This window comes from Schistocerca gregaria, chromosome 6 (assembly GCF_023897955.1).
Source record: "Schistocerca gregaria isolate iqSchGreg1 chromosome 6, iqSchGreg1.2, whole genome shotgun sequence".
Classification (NCBI taxonomy): Eukaryota; Metazoa; Arthropoda; class Insecta; order Orthoptera; family Acrididae; genus Schistocerca; species Schistocerca gregaria.
This window is the reverse complement of record NC_064925.1, coordinates 269270428-269289771: the sequence shown is the minus strand read 5'-3', so window position 1 is coordinate 269289771 and position 19344 is coordinate 269270428. Positions and strand designations below refer to the sequence as shown.

Sequence of the window (19344 nt, the reverse complement as noted above, 5' to 3'; positions counted from 1 at the left end):
TTTAAAGTTTTGCGTACTGTTTTAACTCCAGCCTACGTTTTTAAGGTGGAGATATAAGTGGATGGCAAAGTGACTGGCTCATCGTTTTTAATCCAACGATTAGTCAGTTACAGCGATCAACTCTACAATTATCTATCCACTGAATTTCTCCTTTCATTATAAATTTTCGAACTGGTGTGTGTGTGTGTGTGTGTGTGTGTGTGTGTGTGTGTGTGTAGGCTATTTTTATTGCAGTTCTATCACTACGCAGTTCTATCTATACAGCTCTATCACTGTTATTCACACTCACCATGTAGAATTTTAGTTCGGACGCTGAAGATCTTGTTGCAGTGGAGCTAGAACAATACATTATCACCTGCATCCCATACAGTTCTTATGTCTGTAAACACAGTATTTGAAGTCAGGACATTATAATTTCTTCTTCATTCTACTGACTTTCTTATGTGTCTGTCTTATTGCAACACTAGCTTCCAACACAAGCAAGACGATTTTATTCCACGTAAAACAAAAAATTAGGAAATGATGCAGGTACAGATACAGATATTGACACTGAGTTAGGTGAATTCCCATAGTTTTTCATGCTGACTTGTCTAAATCCGAGAAGTATCTTCCGCGAAAAAATTTCTAGCAATTGTGTAATTATGCAGCGTAAAGGTATAGTATATTATCTCCTAGAAGACAAATTCTTCCAACTGAAGCCAGGTGCCATCTCTAGACGCTTTTGAAGTTCCGAAGAATGGCGAAGAAGGAATAAGACATATTGACGACCTATGAAAAAACCATAAACATTTATTTAGTGGAGTCTTGCGCCAGAAATCTGGAACAGAAACATGTTTCACACAGGTATATATTCAAAAGAGTCAAATAATTTTTACAGAAACATCATAGCTGCAATCTCATCTATATCTTTAGCAACCACTAAGCAACAATAGGACTGATAAATAATATCATGTGTGAATTAATGACTTTAACTATTGAGCAAAATATTACACAGCACATTTAGAAGCAGATAAAAACAAAGATTAATCTGAAAAATTTATTATTATAAATACATTATATTCTTATCTGTACCAGAAAACGCTCTGTTTCTGTGATCCATCATATGTTACTAAAATCAGTACCTGACGAAATAACCATTTCAATTAGAAGGTGTGTAATAAATATTCGCATGTGATAATTTCGAGTTGTGTGTACGGATTTCATGCTTTTGAGGTAAAATCTATGGACTTAATCTATGTGCAGATGCATATGGCAACAAAATATAAGTATCTGGAGAGAGATTCTTGAAAAGAGTGAAGTACTGCAAAAGAAGAACCTTAACAAAAAGTGGAAACGTTCAAAATGAACAGAATGTACTATCACGCGGGGTAGTGTCTGACAACCTGAATTCTTTTCCCTCGATTGTTTGCAACTCCATAACGTAACTTCTTACAGTTCCTCTGTCTCTTGGCGTTACAGTCGTTCTACGAGTACTATACAGAATGATTACTACAAGAGACCGCTGAAGACCATTGCTGTGTGGCATCACTTCAGATGCAAGTTAATACTACGATAAAGCAAATACTGTACCGGAGATGGGACAGTCTTTAAAGCTTGAGAATAAAATTCATTAAGATAAATGGCATTCCGAAACCAAATATAATCTTTAAATTACATGACAAAATTGTAGAATTGACAGGGACCTAGGTATCACATCCAGCATCTATTGTCCCTGTTAACTAACCACGAAAATTTTTAATATGATTTCGTTTATACGTAACGAACTGCCCTCACGTTGCAACTTGAAATGACAAGGTAAAACTTTGTGTTCAGTTGGTATTTAAATCGAGCACTAATTGACTGTTAACTAAGCATAGGGTGTTGAATAAAACTGCGAAATGGGATTCGAGTCCGCCACCTGCCGCTGTTCTTTCCTAGCCACAAATAGACGCTAAATATCGGCTTATTTCAGCTGTAGTAACATATACGGAAGTTTTAGCTGTAAATAACGTGACGAATATTTTTGCGCTGACTGGGAGTCGAAGCTGCACGTATCATTGTTGTTGACTACACAGAAAGAAATTCTTTTCCACTAGAAGCTAGGAGCGGCAAATTTGGATGTGAATAAAAATAATGAAAGGCTCTGTGTTAAATGGGAGTCATTCAGGCATGACTCTATATTGTTCCCATAGCCTGGACAGATTTTAAAAACCAGAATTCGTTTTCATCTGTACTTTTGTTTGTTTTGTTTTGTTTTAGGGCACAAATAACAACAGGGGTCATACGACCCCAAGTCAAAATCATAGAGACGCGTGGGGTAGCAGTGCGGTCTCAGGCGCCTTGCCACGGTCGGAGATTCGAGTCCTCCCTTGGGCATGGGTGTGTAAGTAGTCCTTAGATTAAGTTAGATTAAGTTGTGTGACCTCAGCAGTTTGCTCCCATAGAACTTACCACAAATTTCGAAAATTTCAGAACAATAGAACACGAACACAGAGAGGTGGGAAACGACTATAGGTCAGTCCCATTGGACAGAATAGGGGACATCTAAACTCGGGCACGTGGAAAAAGGGCTAAAAAAACACCATACAGAAACGGAGGACCAAAATTAAAAATTAAATGGCCTTCGCCATATTGCTTCAGTGGATAAAAAGGCCGGCCGCGGTGGTCTCGCGGTTCTAGGCACGCAGTCCGAAACCGTGCGACTGCTACGGTCGCAGGTTCGAATCCTGCCTCGGGCATGGATGTGTTTGATGTCCTTAGGTTAGTTAGGTTTAAGTAGTTCTAAGTTCTAGGGGACTAATGACCACATCAGTTGAGTCCCATAGTGCTCAGAGCCATTTGAACCATTTGAATTTTTGGATAAAAAGTAAAACGCGGACTATAGCCCGCGCGTTGTTCGCTAAAACAGCCGATAACTTTTTTTTTTTAAAAAAAAGGGCATTCCAACAGGGAGTGATGGACAGTTAAAATTGGGGCGCAATGCGTACAAAGTGTAGTATAGCGCCACTGAGCAAATGACGATGGCTAAAGTGGTAGTGCCCAATACGCAGCCGTATTAAAAAATCTCCTCTCTGCGGGAGGGTGAAGAGGAGATTGTCTAAGGCGCTGGGAGAGGCTTAATAAGCCGAAGCTTATTCCCGCGAGCGGAGGACCATTGGCGATGCCAAAGGGATACCACCTCCTGACAGACGGAGATGCAGAGACCATCGTAGGGAAAACAGGTACTCGCAGCCTGAGATACGAGGACTGAAGCCTTGGCAGCAGCGTCGGAAGCCTCGTTTCCTTGCAGACCGACATGACCAGAAACCCACAGAAACATGACATTGGCTCCACCAAGAGTGAACAAGTGACAGTTTTCCTGGACGCGCTGCACGAAGGGATGAGCAGTGTATAGCACACAGAGATTTCAGAGGGCGCTGAGTGAGTCTCAGCAGAGGACACAATTGGGAAGGCTGTGTCACCGGATGTACTCCATAGCCTGATACAGGGGGAAGAGCTCAGCTGTAAATACTGAAGAACGCACCGGAAGCCGATATCGAAAGACACGGGTGCCAATGACGAAGGCACACTCGACCCCATAGTGAGTCTGAGAGCCATCAGTGTGCACAAAGATACTATCGCTAAGTTCCATGTGAAGGTCGTGAAATTGAAGGCGATAGACCAAGGCTTGAGTAGTGTCCTTAGGAAGCGAATGAATTCCAAGGTAAACACGGGCTGCTTCACGAAGCCAAGGTGGTGAAGGGTTCACATCCATTGGGAAAGTTGCAGGTAGCGTGGAATTAAGCCGCCGTAGCAAGTGGCGAAAGATCACTCCACGAGGTAACTATCAAAGGAATCATCAAAGGAGGCGGCATAGGAGGGGTGGCCACGCATGGTAGACCAACATGATGCATACCTGCTGAGTAGAAAGTCAAGGCGGTAGTACAGTAGTAGTTCAGCAGCTTCAGCATAGAGACCCTCAACTGGGCTGGTGTAAAAGGCGCCTGTGGCCAAACGGATGCCATGGTGATGGCTAGTGTTGAGACGGCGTAAAAGGGATGGGCGTGAAGATGCAAGAACAAAGCACCCGTAGTCGAGTTTCTAGCGGACAAGGGACCATTACAAACGGAGGAGGGTTGTTTGATCGGCACCCCAGCAAGTACCATTGACGACACGTAGGACATTGAGGCACCGCGTACAGCAGGCTCCCAGGTAAGATATGTGAGAAGACCAAGGGAGTTTCCATTCGAGCATGAACCTCAGGAATTTCGTAGTGTCAGCGAACAGAAGGGCAACAGCCTCAAGATGTAGAGATGGTGGGAGAAACCATTTTCGCCTCCAGAAATTCATACAGACGGTTTTATCAGTGGAAAAGCGAAAGCCATTGTCGATGCTCCGGGAGAGAAGACGATCCAGATAATGCTTAAGATGCCGCTCAGTGAGACAGGTCCGTGGAGAACTGCAATACATGGCAAAATCATCGACAAAAAGGGAGCCGGAGACGCCCTGTGGGAGAGAGGCCATTATAGGCTTAACGGCGATAGGAAAGAGGACGACGCTCAGGACGGAACCCTGAGGCATACTATTCAATTTTGGAGTGCGCATGCTACAGAATGAAATGACATGCTGAAGATTTTTGTGCTGGAATCAGTGACATGCCTTTTGTGGAAACATTTATAGCTTTGGAATCTTGGGGGAACTCCGGGAAGTTCGAACTGTATCGTCGGGAAGGTGACAGACTCGGCGGAAGGAAAGATCTAAGGCGCAATCCCAGTCCAGCATCAATATTTTGAACCACTTCAAATACAACAAGAAATAAATGCCTGTGAACTTATATGAATATTATGTTATTAACTAAGTAAAATTTCTGATGTAAGAAAGCTTATTGGTGACCGAAGCTGTGTTAAATGAGATGTCCGCGAGTTAGATGGACCAACCTACACCGACCCTGCTCCTGTTGGTATTGAATGGCATCACGTTCAACGTGGGTTTACAACCTGGGTGCAGTCTTACGTTTTTCTGTTGATGTTAACAGAGATGAAGAGTATCTTTCCGTGGTTGTTAAAAATGTTAACTGAAAGTGCTGTTCGAATCCAGAGCTTAAGCACACAAAATTAGAACCATTTCCACACAGCGCCGAAATCTCTGCTTCTGTAATTCCATCTTGTTTAAAAGGAATGGGACTAAGGCTGACCGAAGGCTTGGAGGAAATAGATGCAGCCCGCCGTAATTTCATTTTTGTGGAGTATCTGTATTTGACAGTGTCGGTAAAGTTTACAGACATAGCCAAACAAAGACTCTAAATTAATGTATCTCATGCCAAAGTTAACTCAACTAAGACAGTCGCTCCCTGTAGTGGAATCTCATAATTTTGCGAGCCCTATGGAAAGGAGGCACTGGAACATTTGGGAGTCAGGTTCTCTGCGTGAAGTGTGCTGAGGTAGCCAAAGAGCCAATCCACTTTTAGCAGAAGCGAAAAAGGTTTGATGGGTTCCACCTGTGAGGCCGCAAGCGAGTAGCCTACGTTTAATTCCTCGGAGCTCGCAGTTTAGTTTTGTTTTTACATTCAATGTGTGTGGCACGTTGCTATAGACAGGACATGATAAAGATCACTTTTCAGCTAGACCACACCCAACCACGTGCTTATCTCTAGGTGAATGCGGCAGGACACAGCATTATCGTTGCAACACGACATAGGACACAAACACAATAACCCCTCCAGAGACCCAGAAGGCCGTAGTTATTACTTTACCGGCTTAGAGTGCGGATTTGAATTCTTTCTACGGACAGACAGATGCTGTGGCTCCAATAGATGCGTTGCCATTTTGCTAGCGGTTCGACGTGATGAACGCATGTTTCATCGCCTGTGACGACGTTCGACAATTATTGTCACGATCAGCCTCTTAACGCGCAAGCAATTCCGCGCACATTGTCCTTCGTCGCTCTTTATATCCTGCTGACGAGGAAGCCAGTGGGCACGCACATTTGGGTACCCCAACTGATGAACGAGAGTGTCAGCATGACCAACAGAGACGATCAGTTGAGCAGCGAGGTGTTTGCGCCCCATAGAGCTCTTCGACCGAGAGTGTCCGCACGTTCGAACGCTGCAGGACTCACAGCTGTGTGCGGCCGCCGGCACACGGGAATGGGACAGGTTTCTTCCTGTGATGACAGACGCTTCTTCCAACGACTCACCGTGCTTTCTGTTCACTGCCAGGTCTCCGTAGGCGTTCTGCAAGCGACTATGAATATCGGTGACTCTCAGGCTTTCCGCTGAAAGTAACTAAATGACAGTTCTCTGTCTAAAACGTACGTCCGCCACAGACGCCATTCTGAAGGCTACGAATAGCGACGTCGCCTATCGCAGCTTCATGAAACCGTAGGCGCTGAAGCGGGAAAATTCCATGATATCCCACAGCAAAGTGCGCAATTGGCTGAGAAAAGAATGTGTTGCATTGTTTACTGAATGTTTCTCTTATTTGCGTACCACTTCTGTTGAGTTTCGAAACATTGAAAATTACTTGTTGACACTTCTCATTAAGAAGAAGAACCAGATACATTCTTATACGAGGGTCGTGAATTTCTCTCAAAGTACGAAACTATCCAACTAAAGAGAAATTACGAATCTACCTTGCTGACCGTCATCTATAACTGTAAGTGGAGACTTTATGTGCCTTGGTAAAAGACAATATGAAACAATACTTTGTTTATGTGAATCTATTTTCGTGTAAAAATGTGTACTAAATATGATATTTAAAAAACGTTGAAATCTCGGGAAAAAATCTAAATCTACATGACTACTCTGCAATTCACATTTAAGTGCTTGGCAGAGGGTTCATGGAACCATAATCATACTATCTCTCTACCATTCCACTCCCAAACCCTTTCTGTTCGAGCTCTGATTTCTCTTATTTTATTTTGATGATCATTTCTATCTATGTAGATTGGGCTCAACAAAATATTTTCCGATTCGGGAAAGAAAGTTGGTGACTGAAATTTCGTAAATAGATCTCGCCGCGACCCAAAAACGTCTTTGCTTTAATGACTTCCATCCCAACTCGCGTATCATATCTGCCACACTCTCTCCCCTATTACGTGATAATACAAAACGAGCTGCCCTTTTTTGCACCCTTTCGATGTCCTCCGTCAATCCCACCCGGTAAGGATCAAGAACGTTCGGCATTAGCAAGAGGCAGATCTAAGAAACCTGCGAGTACAATTCAAGCCATCTTTCGAGATGCATTAGTTTTTCGATAAGGTTAAAAATGAATTTACAGCTCCATTGTTGCTGTGATCTTCACTCCAAAGACTGGTTCGATGAGGGTCTCCCAGATAGTCTAGCCTGTGCAAACTTCTACTGCAACTTGCATGGAATTTCCATTGAACTTCTTTGGTCTTTTCTACAGTTTTACCACGACACTTCCCTCCATTAACAAATTTGTGATTCCTTGATGTCTCAGGACGTGTCATGTCAAGCAAGCCCTTCTCTTTAGTCGACCTGTGCCATAAACTTAATTTGTCCTGTTTGATTCAGTAACTCCTCATTAGTTATTCGATCTACCCATCTAAATTTCAATATTCTTCTGTAGTATCACATTTCAGCTCCTTGCAATCTGTTTCTGTCAGAACTCTTTACCGTCCACTTCCCAGTTCCACATAAGGCCCACATCACACAAGTACCTTCAGAAAATGCTTACCAACACTTATATCCATATTGTGTGTTAACAAATTACTCATTTACAGAACAGTTTTATTGCTATTTCCAATATGCATTTTATACCCCCTCTGCTTATGCCATCAGCACTAACCTTGCTGCCGAAATAACAAGTCGTCTACTTTACTTTCTCATTTCCTAATCTCATTCTGTCAACATCGATTGATTTAATTCGATCGGACTCCATTGAGCTTGTCTTACTTTTTTGAATCCTCTTCTTGCAATCTCTTTTCAAGACACTATCCACTACATTCAACTGCTCTTCCAATACATTTGAAATCTCTGACAAAATTATACTGTCGTCATCAAACCTCAACGCCTTTAATTATTCTTCCTGACTTATAATTGTCTTCCAAAATTTTTCCCTCATTTATTTCACAGGTTGTTCATTATACAGATTGAATAACATCAGGAGCATGTTACAAACCTGTCTCATTACCGTCTCAGTTACTGCTTGCCTGTCATGTTTCTCGACTTTTGCAACTCCAGCGTGGTTTCCGTATGAGCTGTGAATAACCATTCACTCCGTGTATTTTATTCATAGTACCTTCAGAATTTTCAACAGTTTATTCCAGGCAACAGGTTGCTTGTGTATTCGCTTGTTTGATGTCAACACCAGCACGTGCACGAGGTATGTTCTTTCAGGTAACTATCTTGTGTGTTAGCATATGAGACTGAAAGTCATTTTTGTGTTACAATGTTAATTCTTCAATGGTACAGTTGCAACTGAACTCTCCCACTATTAACTCGATTGGCCGTGTATCTGAGGGGTTGGAGAACGACGTTAAGCTTTTCTATCTTAGTAACAGCATTCGCTTTCAATGGTAACGTTTTCCCGGCGATCACCTATCAGATAAAGATAAAGTCACCCAAAAGTGCACATAAATATATAACTGATATAATACGTTAAAAAAATTTAGAAAATAAATGAAACAGAAGATTGGCTGATGAAGTCAACACAATTATGATAACGATTTAAAAGTGGAATACTCTATTTTCATGCTACTCAACTTCAAAAACAAAAATTGTAACGATTTCATTTGCTTTGAATAAAATGCGAACTGTTTGGGGGAGCCCCCCATACATTCAGCTAAACCAGTTCTAAAATACAACTCCAAATCTCGACGAATTAGTACTCTGGAATTTCCTCAGTTATATTGCGCTACTACTCATAGTTCATCACAATGTACAATCAACAGCGACAGTTTCATATTTTTCAGTCGCAAGAAAGAACACATTACTCGACAGGAGAATGACAAAGACTCAGACAATCTGGCTGCTCGAATTCTATCCGAGAATTTTCTAAATGTTTAAATGGTGCAGCTGTACTGCCACTCAGAAAACTTAGTCCACCTTCCGTCTCCGCCATCTGTACATGCTATAAGTGCAAATATGTTTATGTTGGTACCTCAAGACATGTACGCATTAGTGTGGTGATTGTTTTCTTTTTCTCTGTGTCAAACAGTCTTCCCACACACGCGTAAATAACAAGCTGATGTTTCCTGCTTGGTCATAATTGCCCCATTAAGTGGACTACGTCTGTCAGTAGAGCCTAACAGTTTGGCGTCCACACTTCATCATATGATCTGCCACTCAGGGAAATTAATCATTAATCACTTACTCTTCCCACAAGTACTTTAAGATAATAACCAACTTAAAAACATACTACTTCTAAATGATATAATCATTAATCTGCAAATGACATAATACTGAAGTCACGTTGTTAAGTACACCGTCCTGTGTCAAACAGAAATACCTGCACTTTTGTGTACCCGTATTTTGGTATTTACAAGATCATTCCTCCATTCAAGACTCCAAAAGGATACCTTTACTTAAATCACGGTAGTAGCTCATTCCCGTTATTGATAAGTTATACCAAACAATGTGCAATCTATTTAATTATTAGCATTAATTTCCGCGGAAGGGACATTGTTAGTGAGGGAACCATAGCCTAGCCAACCGACTTTATGGATCTTGTTCTAGACCTATTACACCAACCACCGATATGCGAAAGTGCATCTGATATCAAAAGAATAAAAACATATACCATTTGTAGAATCAAGGGGGGGGGGGGGGGGTCTAAATTTGTCACGAGGAACTTCTGTGGTAAATGTTTCCCTTTTTCAAAAATGGTTAAATTGTTAAAATGGTTCAAATGGCTCTAAGCCCTATAGGACTTAACATCTGACGTCATCAGTCCCCTAGACTTAGAGCTAGTGAAATCTAACTAACCTAAGGACATCACACACATCCATGCCCAAGGCAGAATTCGAACCTGTGACCATAGCAGCCGCGTGGTTCCGGACTGAAGCGCCTAGAACCGCTCGGCCAGCTTCCCTTGTTCATGGCATGCTAGTTTTTAGTAATAAGCAACTACTGTATCAATTATAAAAGCCAGACTCGGAAATGAATCTGAAACAGTCGTCGAAAACTTGTCTTTTCACTCAAACTAGATGCGAAAGTAAACTTAGAATGTGACTTCTGAAATTTTCCCGGCGTATTTGTTCACCTGGGCTCTTCAGTAGTTGTGTACTCACCTGATGATGGCCGGACGTCTCTGGGCCGAAATATCGTGGCAGAATGTCGACGGGATCCGGCTGCATACCCGGAAATTATTAGAATAAACTTAGAATACTATGTCTAAGAATTACCCACGTACTCTGTAAGCACAAACACGTGTAGAAGTTGTAGAACGCATTTTATGTTAAGGAACAGGCCCTCACCGACACAAAGGACTCCCTGGAGAGAGGAAAGAAGCCGCCGGCTGTTATACGCAGTGGCCTCTGTGCTCGGACCATCATGAGCAGCAGCGAACGCTTCTGGGAGAGAGGGATTCCCTGCAGAGACGTCACTGCCGAGTAAGCTGCCAGCGCCACCTTCTCGCTCTGCAACAAGAGACTATCAGTTGTCATGGAAACATAAACTACTAGTAAGGGATAGTTAACATTGTTGGTGCGATGCATTTAGTGGACATAATATGTGACTGCTCCTAATGAGAACTTCAGTAGCGATACTACTTGGATTCCATTGTGTGGGAGTCTCAGTATCGAATAAATATGATAGAGCACAATTCTTACAAAAATGTGGCTAATTTCGATTGGGAATGTCATTAAGTTGTTTCAATGCTGCACATAAAAGTATCTCAGAAAACTGATCAAAGATACATACATAAGTTAATGGACATATGAAGAGTGGAAATGGAAAACGTCGTAAATGCCAAAAATGATATTTGTTTGTACATAATTGATTGATATCCAATAGACTGTAAAGCTATAACCGCATCACAACAAAAATAATGAGATAAATAGAAAATAATTACTGTATTAAGAACATTCCAAGTGGCATACCAGCAAACTCTTTAGTTACAGGTGCCAATAAGAAAGTTTTCTTAAGCTTATTCTTGTAAAGAACAAAACAAAAACTAGCCACTGCTCATAAAGCTACTTATTTACCAAAAATAGCACCGTTACCAGTTTCCAACTGCCAGATTAATCTGCAGTCTGATGTTCACATTTATGTTTCCCTTGTTGTTTATATTACTTGTTGGCTGTATTTCCAACAACTAATGAAGACAATGGTAAATAAAATATAAGCGATAACAGCCATTTCAAGATGAAAATGTGACTTAGGTGCCAGAAAAAGCGCTATTTATAGAAAGTAACTGGTGGTTGTTTCCTTCCTGAAGCATTAGCTTGTATTTTGTACACAGGCACTAAGAAATGCCAGTCTTCGACAGAATAGCAGGAATAATGATTTCGATCTAAGTGTCATAAATACTGTAGCTCAATTTTTTATTTGTGCTACTAAGAGTACACAAATACAGCATCATTTCTGTTAAAAAAGCACTTCGCATAACTTTTACATATCGTAACTCTGTCTTTGGCGAAAAGACCAAGCGCCGTCCACTGACACATGTTCCAGAGTCTTCCTTCACGGTTTGGACCTGGATCAAGTCAAGGCATATGCAACTAACTGACTGTCAAGAACAAAAACGCAATGAAAAGATTCTTTTTTTGTTGAGAAATGGCAAATGGCACTTGGAACCTTTTTTCTATTTGTACAGTTAATGTTTATTTATGTTCAAACGAGATTAATTACGGAGAGTTATACTGTGAAGAATGCTTAACGTTAAACACGTCAATCGATTAATACAAAATATGACTGCAGTCCTGAAAAAGTATTTCATAATTTCACACTTTTTTAAACGAAACAAAAATCGCAAACACGAAAAGTTTTCGGCCGGTGGGTAATCAAATATATCTGTTTTTTGTTTTCTGTCATCGCCCCTTATTTTCTAGTTAATTTTTTTCCGCTAGAACGAATAAGGTTAAAATTGGGTGCTGCTGTTGATATGTTCATTTGTGTCTTAGGTACTGCACCTTTTTAATTACTTCAACCACTTTTCGAATATAGTAATGGGTGTGCAGTGAAATTATTGATTTTGTGTTTAATGACGTTTCGTGTTTGTTTTTAGATGCAGTTATTCTGATTTTATTCATTCGGAGAAACAGTCTCCAAGGGAATCATTTTGATTTTGGTATGACGCAATTTAGATGAATTTCAAAAACCTACTTTCAAAAATGTAATGACTTTACCAACCGATTTTACGGCGAACAAAACTACTGTGTTTAATGACTAGGGTCTCAAATTGGATAAGTGATTTTTTACTGTGAAGTCGTAAATATGTAATTATTTGATACAACTGTCCTGATATTAAGTGAAAAGTTACGTTTCTTATTTTTTACCTCTGAACACTTCTAGCGCTTAACAATAGTGTTATCAGGGTATCACATAAAATTCGAAATTTCATTATCGAATGCAATTGTTGCAAAATATTGCTCAAAACATAAGTAAAAGATGATTTCTCCATGAGTGTACTAGATACATAACAAATGTTGCTTACTGCATGAAATCTAGAAACGTCAAACCCGATTTAAAATTGTTTCTGCTCAGCGGCCTTCTCCAAAGTACCATATTTTTGATGCTCCCAGAACAAGCTGATATTAAGAAAACTGAACACCATTTAACAAAATGATTAAGAAAAATTTTGTATACTATTACGCTTCTCTACAACAGCACTGATTGATGTTGATGTGCATGTGCGATTGTGACGGTTGAATATATTTTGATGAGTGTTCACAGCTCGAAACATCTCATCGATGTATAAATAAATACTGAATTCTCTCTCCCTAGTGTATTAGAATTGCAGAACATCATGGAAAGCATCGCAGTATGTAGATGCGCATCTATTAGGAAAATGAAGAATACGACAGACAGTGTCAAAGAATTTGTCGAAAGGTAGATGCTGAAAAACTGCAAAAGCCAGTAACTGATTTTTCCAAAAGAGAATAAAATACTGTATATAAACTTCCACTACACAGTATAAACCCGCAAGACTGAAAGCAGGAACTCAGTCTTTACTATTATGCGACTTGTGGAGACCCAAAATGCAATTTTCTGTTGAATGCGTCGTTTAACATGAAATTATTTTAACATGGAAATATGTATCAGTGTCCTAACATTTGTGTTAAACCCTTTCAATTATTACTCAAAATCGCCGTACCAACTATGCTAATGTTTTCAGCCTTATTTACGGTATTGTATATTGTTATTTGGACGGCGTTTCAACCACTTCCATGAGAGAACTGTACATCACTAAGTTCAGTGTTGTGTGTATTTTCTCATTGATCATGAATTTCTGTTTCACTCACACCAAATGTTAAAGGTGTTAGGAGTGGATATGAACATTCAACCAGCAGTATTAACAATTCAGTGAAGGAGATTAAGGATATTTCTCCTTCAATGTAACATTACCTGACGACGAAAATGTGCAAACATAGCTGGTTTCTATTACATCCACATTTTGCAAGGTCCCCGTTCACAATAAATTTTTATACAGTTTGTTGACCCCCCTCCCCCCCCCCCCAACCCGAACCATGGACTTTGCCGTTGGTGGGGAGGCTTACGTGACTCAACGATACAGATAGCCGCACCGCAGGTGCAATCACAATGGAGGGGTATCTGTTGAGAGGCCAGACAAACGTGTGGTTCCTGAAGAGGGGCAGCAGTTTTTTCAGTAGTTGCAGGGGCAACAGTCTGAATGATTGACTGATCTGGCCTTGTAACACTAACCAAAAAGGCCTAGCTGTTCTGCTATTGCGAACGGCTGAAAGCAAGGGGAAACTACAGCCGTGATTTTTCCCGAGGGCATGCAGCTTTACTGTATGATTAAATGATGATGGCGTCCTCCTGGGTAAAATATTCCGGAGGTAAAATAGTCCCCCATTCGGATCTCCATGTGGGGACTACTCAAGAGGACATCGTTATCAGGAGAAAGAAAACTGGCGTTCTACGGCACGGAGCGTGGAATATCAGGTCTCTTAATCGGGCAGGTAGGCTAGAAAATTTAAAAATGGAAATGGATAGTTTAAAGTTGGATATAGTGGGAATTAGTGAAGTTCGGTGGCAGGAAGAACAAGACTTTGGTCACGTAAATATAGGGTTATAAATACAAAATCAAATAGGGGTAGGTTTAATAATGAATAAAAAAATAGGAGTACGGGTAAGCTACTACAAACAGCATACTGAACGCATTATTGTAGCCAAGATAGACATGAAGCTCACGCCTACTACAATAGTACAAGTTTATATGCCACCTAGCTCTGCAGATGACGAAGAAATTAATGAAATGTATGATGAGATAAATGAAATTATTCTGGTAGTGAAGAAAGACGATAATTAAATAGTCATGGGTGACTGGCATTCCAGAGTAGGAAAAGGCAGAGAAGGAAGCATAGTAGGTTCGAGCTTAGAAATTAAAGAGGAAGCCGCCTGGTAGAATTTTGCACAGAGCATAACTTAACCATAGCTAACAAGTGGTTCAAGAATCATGAAAGAAGGTTGTATACATGGAAGAAAACTGGAGATACTTGACAGGTCTCAGAGAGATTATATGATGGTAAGACAGAGATTTAGGAACCAGGTTTTAAATTGTAAGACATTTCCAGGGGCAGATGTGGACTCTGACCACAATCTATTGGTTATTCACTGTAGATTAAAATTGAAGAAACTACAAAAAGGTGGGAATTTAAGGAGATGGGACCTGGATAAACTGAAAAGACCATAGGTTGTACAGGGTTTCAGGGAAAGCATAAGGGAACAATTGACAGGAATGCGGGAAAGAAATACAGTAGAAGAAGAATGGGTAGCCTTGAAGGATGAAGGCAACAGAGGATCAAATAGGTAAAAAGACGAGAACTAGTAGAAACCCTTGGGTAACAGAAGAAATACTGAATTTAATTGATGAAAGGAGAAAATATAAAAATGCAGTAAATGAAGCAGGCAAAAAGGAACACAAACGACTCAAAAATGAGATCGACAGGAACTGTAAAATGGCTAAGCAGGGATGGCTGGAAAACAAATGTTAGGATGTAGAGGCTTATGTCTCTAGGGGTAAGATAGATACTGCCTACAGGTAAGTTAACGAGACCTTTGGAGAAAGGAGAACCACTTGCATGAATATCAAGAGCTCAGATGGAAACCCAATTCTAAGCAAAGAAGGGAAAGCAGAAAGGTGGAAGGAGTATATAGAGGGTCTATACAACGGCGATGTTCTTGAGGACAATATTATGGAAATGGAAGAGGATGTTGATGTAGATGAAATGAGAGATGTGATACTGCGTGAAGAATTTCACAGAGCACTGAAAGACCTGAGTCGAAATAAGGCCCCCGGAGTAGACAACATTCCATTAGAACTGCTGACGGCCATGGGAGAGCCCGTCCTGACAAAACTCTACCATCTGGTGAGCAAGTTGTATGAGACAGGCGGAGTACCCTCAGACTTCAAGAAAAATATAATAATTCCAATCCCAAAGAAAGCAGGTATTGACATATGTGAAAATTAGCGAACTATCAGTTTAATAAGTTACAGCTGCAAAATACTAACGCGAATTTTTCACAGACGAATGGAAAAACTGATAGAAGCCGACCTCGGAGAAGATCACTTTGGATTCCTATACGTTTTGCAACACATGAGAAAACACTGACCCTACGACTTACCTTAGAAGAAAGATTAAGGAGAGGCAAACCTACTTTCTAGCATTTGTAGACTCAGAGAAAGCTTTTGCAATGTTCATTGGAATATTCTCTTTCAAATTCTGGGGGTGGCTGGGGTAAAATACAGGGAACGAAAGGATATGTACAATTTGTACAGAAACCAGATGGCAGTTATAAGAGTCGAGGAGTATGAAAGGGAAGCGGTGGTTGAGTAGGGAGTGAGACAGGGTTGTAGCCTATCCCGATGTTATTCAATCTGTATATTGAGCAAGCAGTAAAGGAAACGAAAGAAAAGTTCGGAGTAGGTATTAAAATCCATGGAGAAGAAATAAAAACTTTGAGGTTCGCCGATGACATTGTAATTCTGTCAGAGACAGCAAAGGACTTGGAAGAGCAGTCGAACGGTACGGACAGTGTCTTGAAAGGAGGGAATAACATGAACATCAACAAAAGCAAAACGAGGATAATGGAATGTAGTCGAATTAAGTCGGTGGATACTGAGGGAATTACATTAGGAAATGAGACACTTAAAGTAGTAAAAGAGTTTTGCTATTTGGGGAGCAAAATAACTGATGATGGTCGAAATAGAGAGGATATAAAATGTAGACTGGCAATGGCAAGGAAAGCGTTTCTGAAGAAGAAAAATTTGTTAACATCGAGTATAGATTTAAATGTCAGAAAGTGGTTTCTGAAAGTATTTGTATGGAGTGTAGCCATGTATGGAAGTGAAACGTGGACGATAAATAGTTTAGACAAGAAGAGAATAGAAGCTTTCGAAATGTGGTGCTACAGGAGAATGTTGAAGATTAGATGGGTATATCACATAACTAATGACGAGGTATTGAATAGAATTGGGGAAAAGAGGAGCTTGTGGCACAACTTCACTAGAAGAAGGGATCGGTTAGTAGGACATGTTCTGAGACATCGAGGGATCATCAATTTAGTACTGGAAGGCAGAGTGGAGGGTAAAAATCGAAGAGGGAGACCAAGATATGAATACACTAAGCAGATTCAGAAGGATGTAGGCTGCAGTAGGTACTGGGAGATGAAGAAGCTTCACAGGATAGAGTACCATGGAGAGCTGCATCCAACCAGTCTCAGAACTGAAGACCACAACAACAACAACAACAGTTTGTTGGAGACAGGAGTTGAGTGTTCTGAACCGTCTTCTCCATCTAGGAAAATACCTGTTGCATTTTTCACAAAGAGTCAGATTGTTTCCATTTCATAATGTATATATAAATACATTCAGTATACACAAAGTTGAACGATATCCTTTCAAATATTTGTATTACCACACATATGCACCAAGGAGGTTCTACAGTTTCAAACCTAATACAAGGTTATGAACTGTACACGTCAACGTAACATCGCCTTCTCTACTCAGCCAGTGGACATTCAATAAAAGTTATTGCGAAATTTTTATCTCTAAATTGTCTGTTCAAGAGACTGCTGCGTTTCTACTTTCGCTCCACACCCTGGCATAAATCTAACACTAAGGCATCTTGAGCAATAAAATATAGAGAAAACAACGTACTACAAGCGACCAGAATTTAGTACTGTTCCTAATCTAAAAATTAGAGAGCAATGGATTTTGAGTATTAGGCAAGATTAATTCAGAGTTGTAGCATTTACATTACAATACTCCTGTACTTCAAAATTTCACAAAAATGTTGTGGAAGTTGATGGCTATTTCTCACAAGTTCTGGTCGTGACGATAAAATTTCAGACGTGTGAAAAGGTTATATTGAAAAGCGGTGGCTCTGAGATTCATGTTGAGAGATCGATATCTTGCCAGCCAAGATTTCCTGTCTGTTCGCCAACGTCAGCCCTTGCATTATAATGGGGGAGCACTGTTTCTAATATAAGAGCCCTTACTATGTCTATAAACTGAAGTTTCAAACCATCTGTCAACATTCTATGAGGTTTAGGGGTTGCAGCGGTATCAAGCTGTTTACTTGCGACAGTACTCTGGCTGACAACTTTTCAGCCGTCTTCAGGTGAGTGTCCGCCACTAGATGGCGTTGGCTTGTAGAACTAGGAGCAGAAAGCGTAACTAAACACTAACTTGGCGCCAACTTCGCGATGTGTCATAGTTATGGTTGATTGTTATTGTAAGTTACTGAATGTTATCTTTCGAAATGTCTCCCAAAGGATAGGGAAATGAAAATGAGAACAAAAGGAAGAGGTTCAAGGAGACTAGAGTTCATGGGTTGCCATGTAATGACTACAGTGAGAAAGCAGTTCCTGCAAAATCTATCGTGCTAATTGAAGGTAAGTACTGACATTTACCCATTCAATAAGTTCAGTGTAATACAAATTCCATAACATGTGCTACATGCTTTGCGATTACTTAATAAATTCCAGATGCCGAATGGAATGTTTCCAACATATCAGTGAAGATAATGGCATCGAAATACTTTCAGACTTGTTAAATATGAAAAAAATCGTCGGGATATTCATCTAAATGGTGTAATTGTGGCAAGTAACATTAGGAAAGTTGTCAGTGACACCGATAGCGTCTAGAAACAACATTCCTTTGTTTATCATACCATTTTCTGTGTTAGAACAGTTCATGTGTATAAAAGTGCTTTTCTGAGTCCTCATGTTGTATCACAGAAACGTGTTTTTTTCGTATTTGCCAGTACTATAAAAAGATCAAATTCCAAAGGACATACGTGGAAAAAATCCATGCACAACCAAAGTTTAGGAAAACGTAATAAAGTAGATAGATACCCGCATCGCATCTTTCCAACTCAAAGAAACTCACCATCCTAAGAAGGAAATAAAATACGTAGATGTACACTTGGGTCTGAAAACTATGCACGATATGTTCCTTACAAAGTATCCATAAGTAAATATGAAATACGACTTCTACAGGAAATATTTTCGTGAAAATTACAATTTTCGTTTCGGTCGTCCCCAAATTGATGTATGTGCCAAATATGAAGAACTTCAGGATAAGTTAAAAAGTCCACATATTCTGACAGCAGTAAAAGAACTGTACAGCTTAAGTTTGATATTCCCAAGCGGAGCAGCAGGACATATTATAAATTCATGAAAATAACTGAGGAACACTATGGGCAGGGATGATATTGTTGGACTAGCTTCTGACTTCATGTAAAACTTGCCTCTGCCAAACATCCCAGTGCAGGAAACATTCTATTTGCTCAGCCATGGGTTAACTGTTACTGCATTTATGATATAAAGTCCAGGTGTTCCAGAGAGTACTTACATCATGAAGGTGAAGCGGAAAAGGGAGCAGTTCATTCCTGTACCACTACATTGAAAACTATATTGCGAAGAATGTTATAGAAGTACACCTGTTCTCAGACGGAGCACTTAGTCAAAATAAAAAATAATACAATAGTAAGGATGCGCCTTAGATTGACAGACACAACATTTTTTTAAAAATCTCTCACAGTTGCCCCAAAAGAGATTACTCGTTTCTCCCATGTGACCGTGTGTTTGGAACACTGGTGAGACAAATACGGAAATGTGATGGAGTTTACACCACTAAAGAGTGTGTGGGAATCATAGCAAACAGTATTTTTGAAGTTACAGTCGTTATGATGAAAAGTGAAGACATAATGGATTTTGATACTTGGTGGCCTCAC

At 40.2% G+C, this 19344-nt stretch overlaps 1 protein-coding gene across 1 annotated transcript in view; it reads right to left on the bottom strand.

Annotated features, from left to right (window-relative positions):
• Window positions 1-711: 711 nt before the first annotated feature.
• The window catches only part of LOC126278825 (odorant receptor Or2-like), a 76740-nt gene continuing 58107 nt past the window's right edge, over window positions 712-19344 (bottom strand). The window contains exons 5-6 of the mRNA XM_049979101.1: window positions 10396-10557; window positions 712-768 (exon numbers count right to left, since the gene is read on the bottom strand). Coding sequence (XP_049835058.1) covers window positions 712-768; window positions 10396-10557 — 219 coding nt within the window. The remainder of the gene's footprint in view (window positions 769-10395; window positions 10558-19344) is intronic.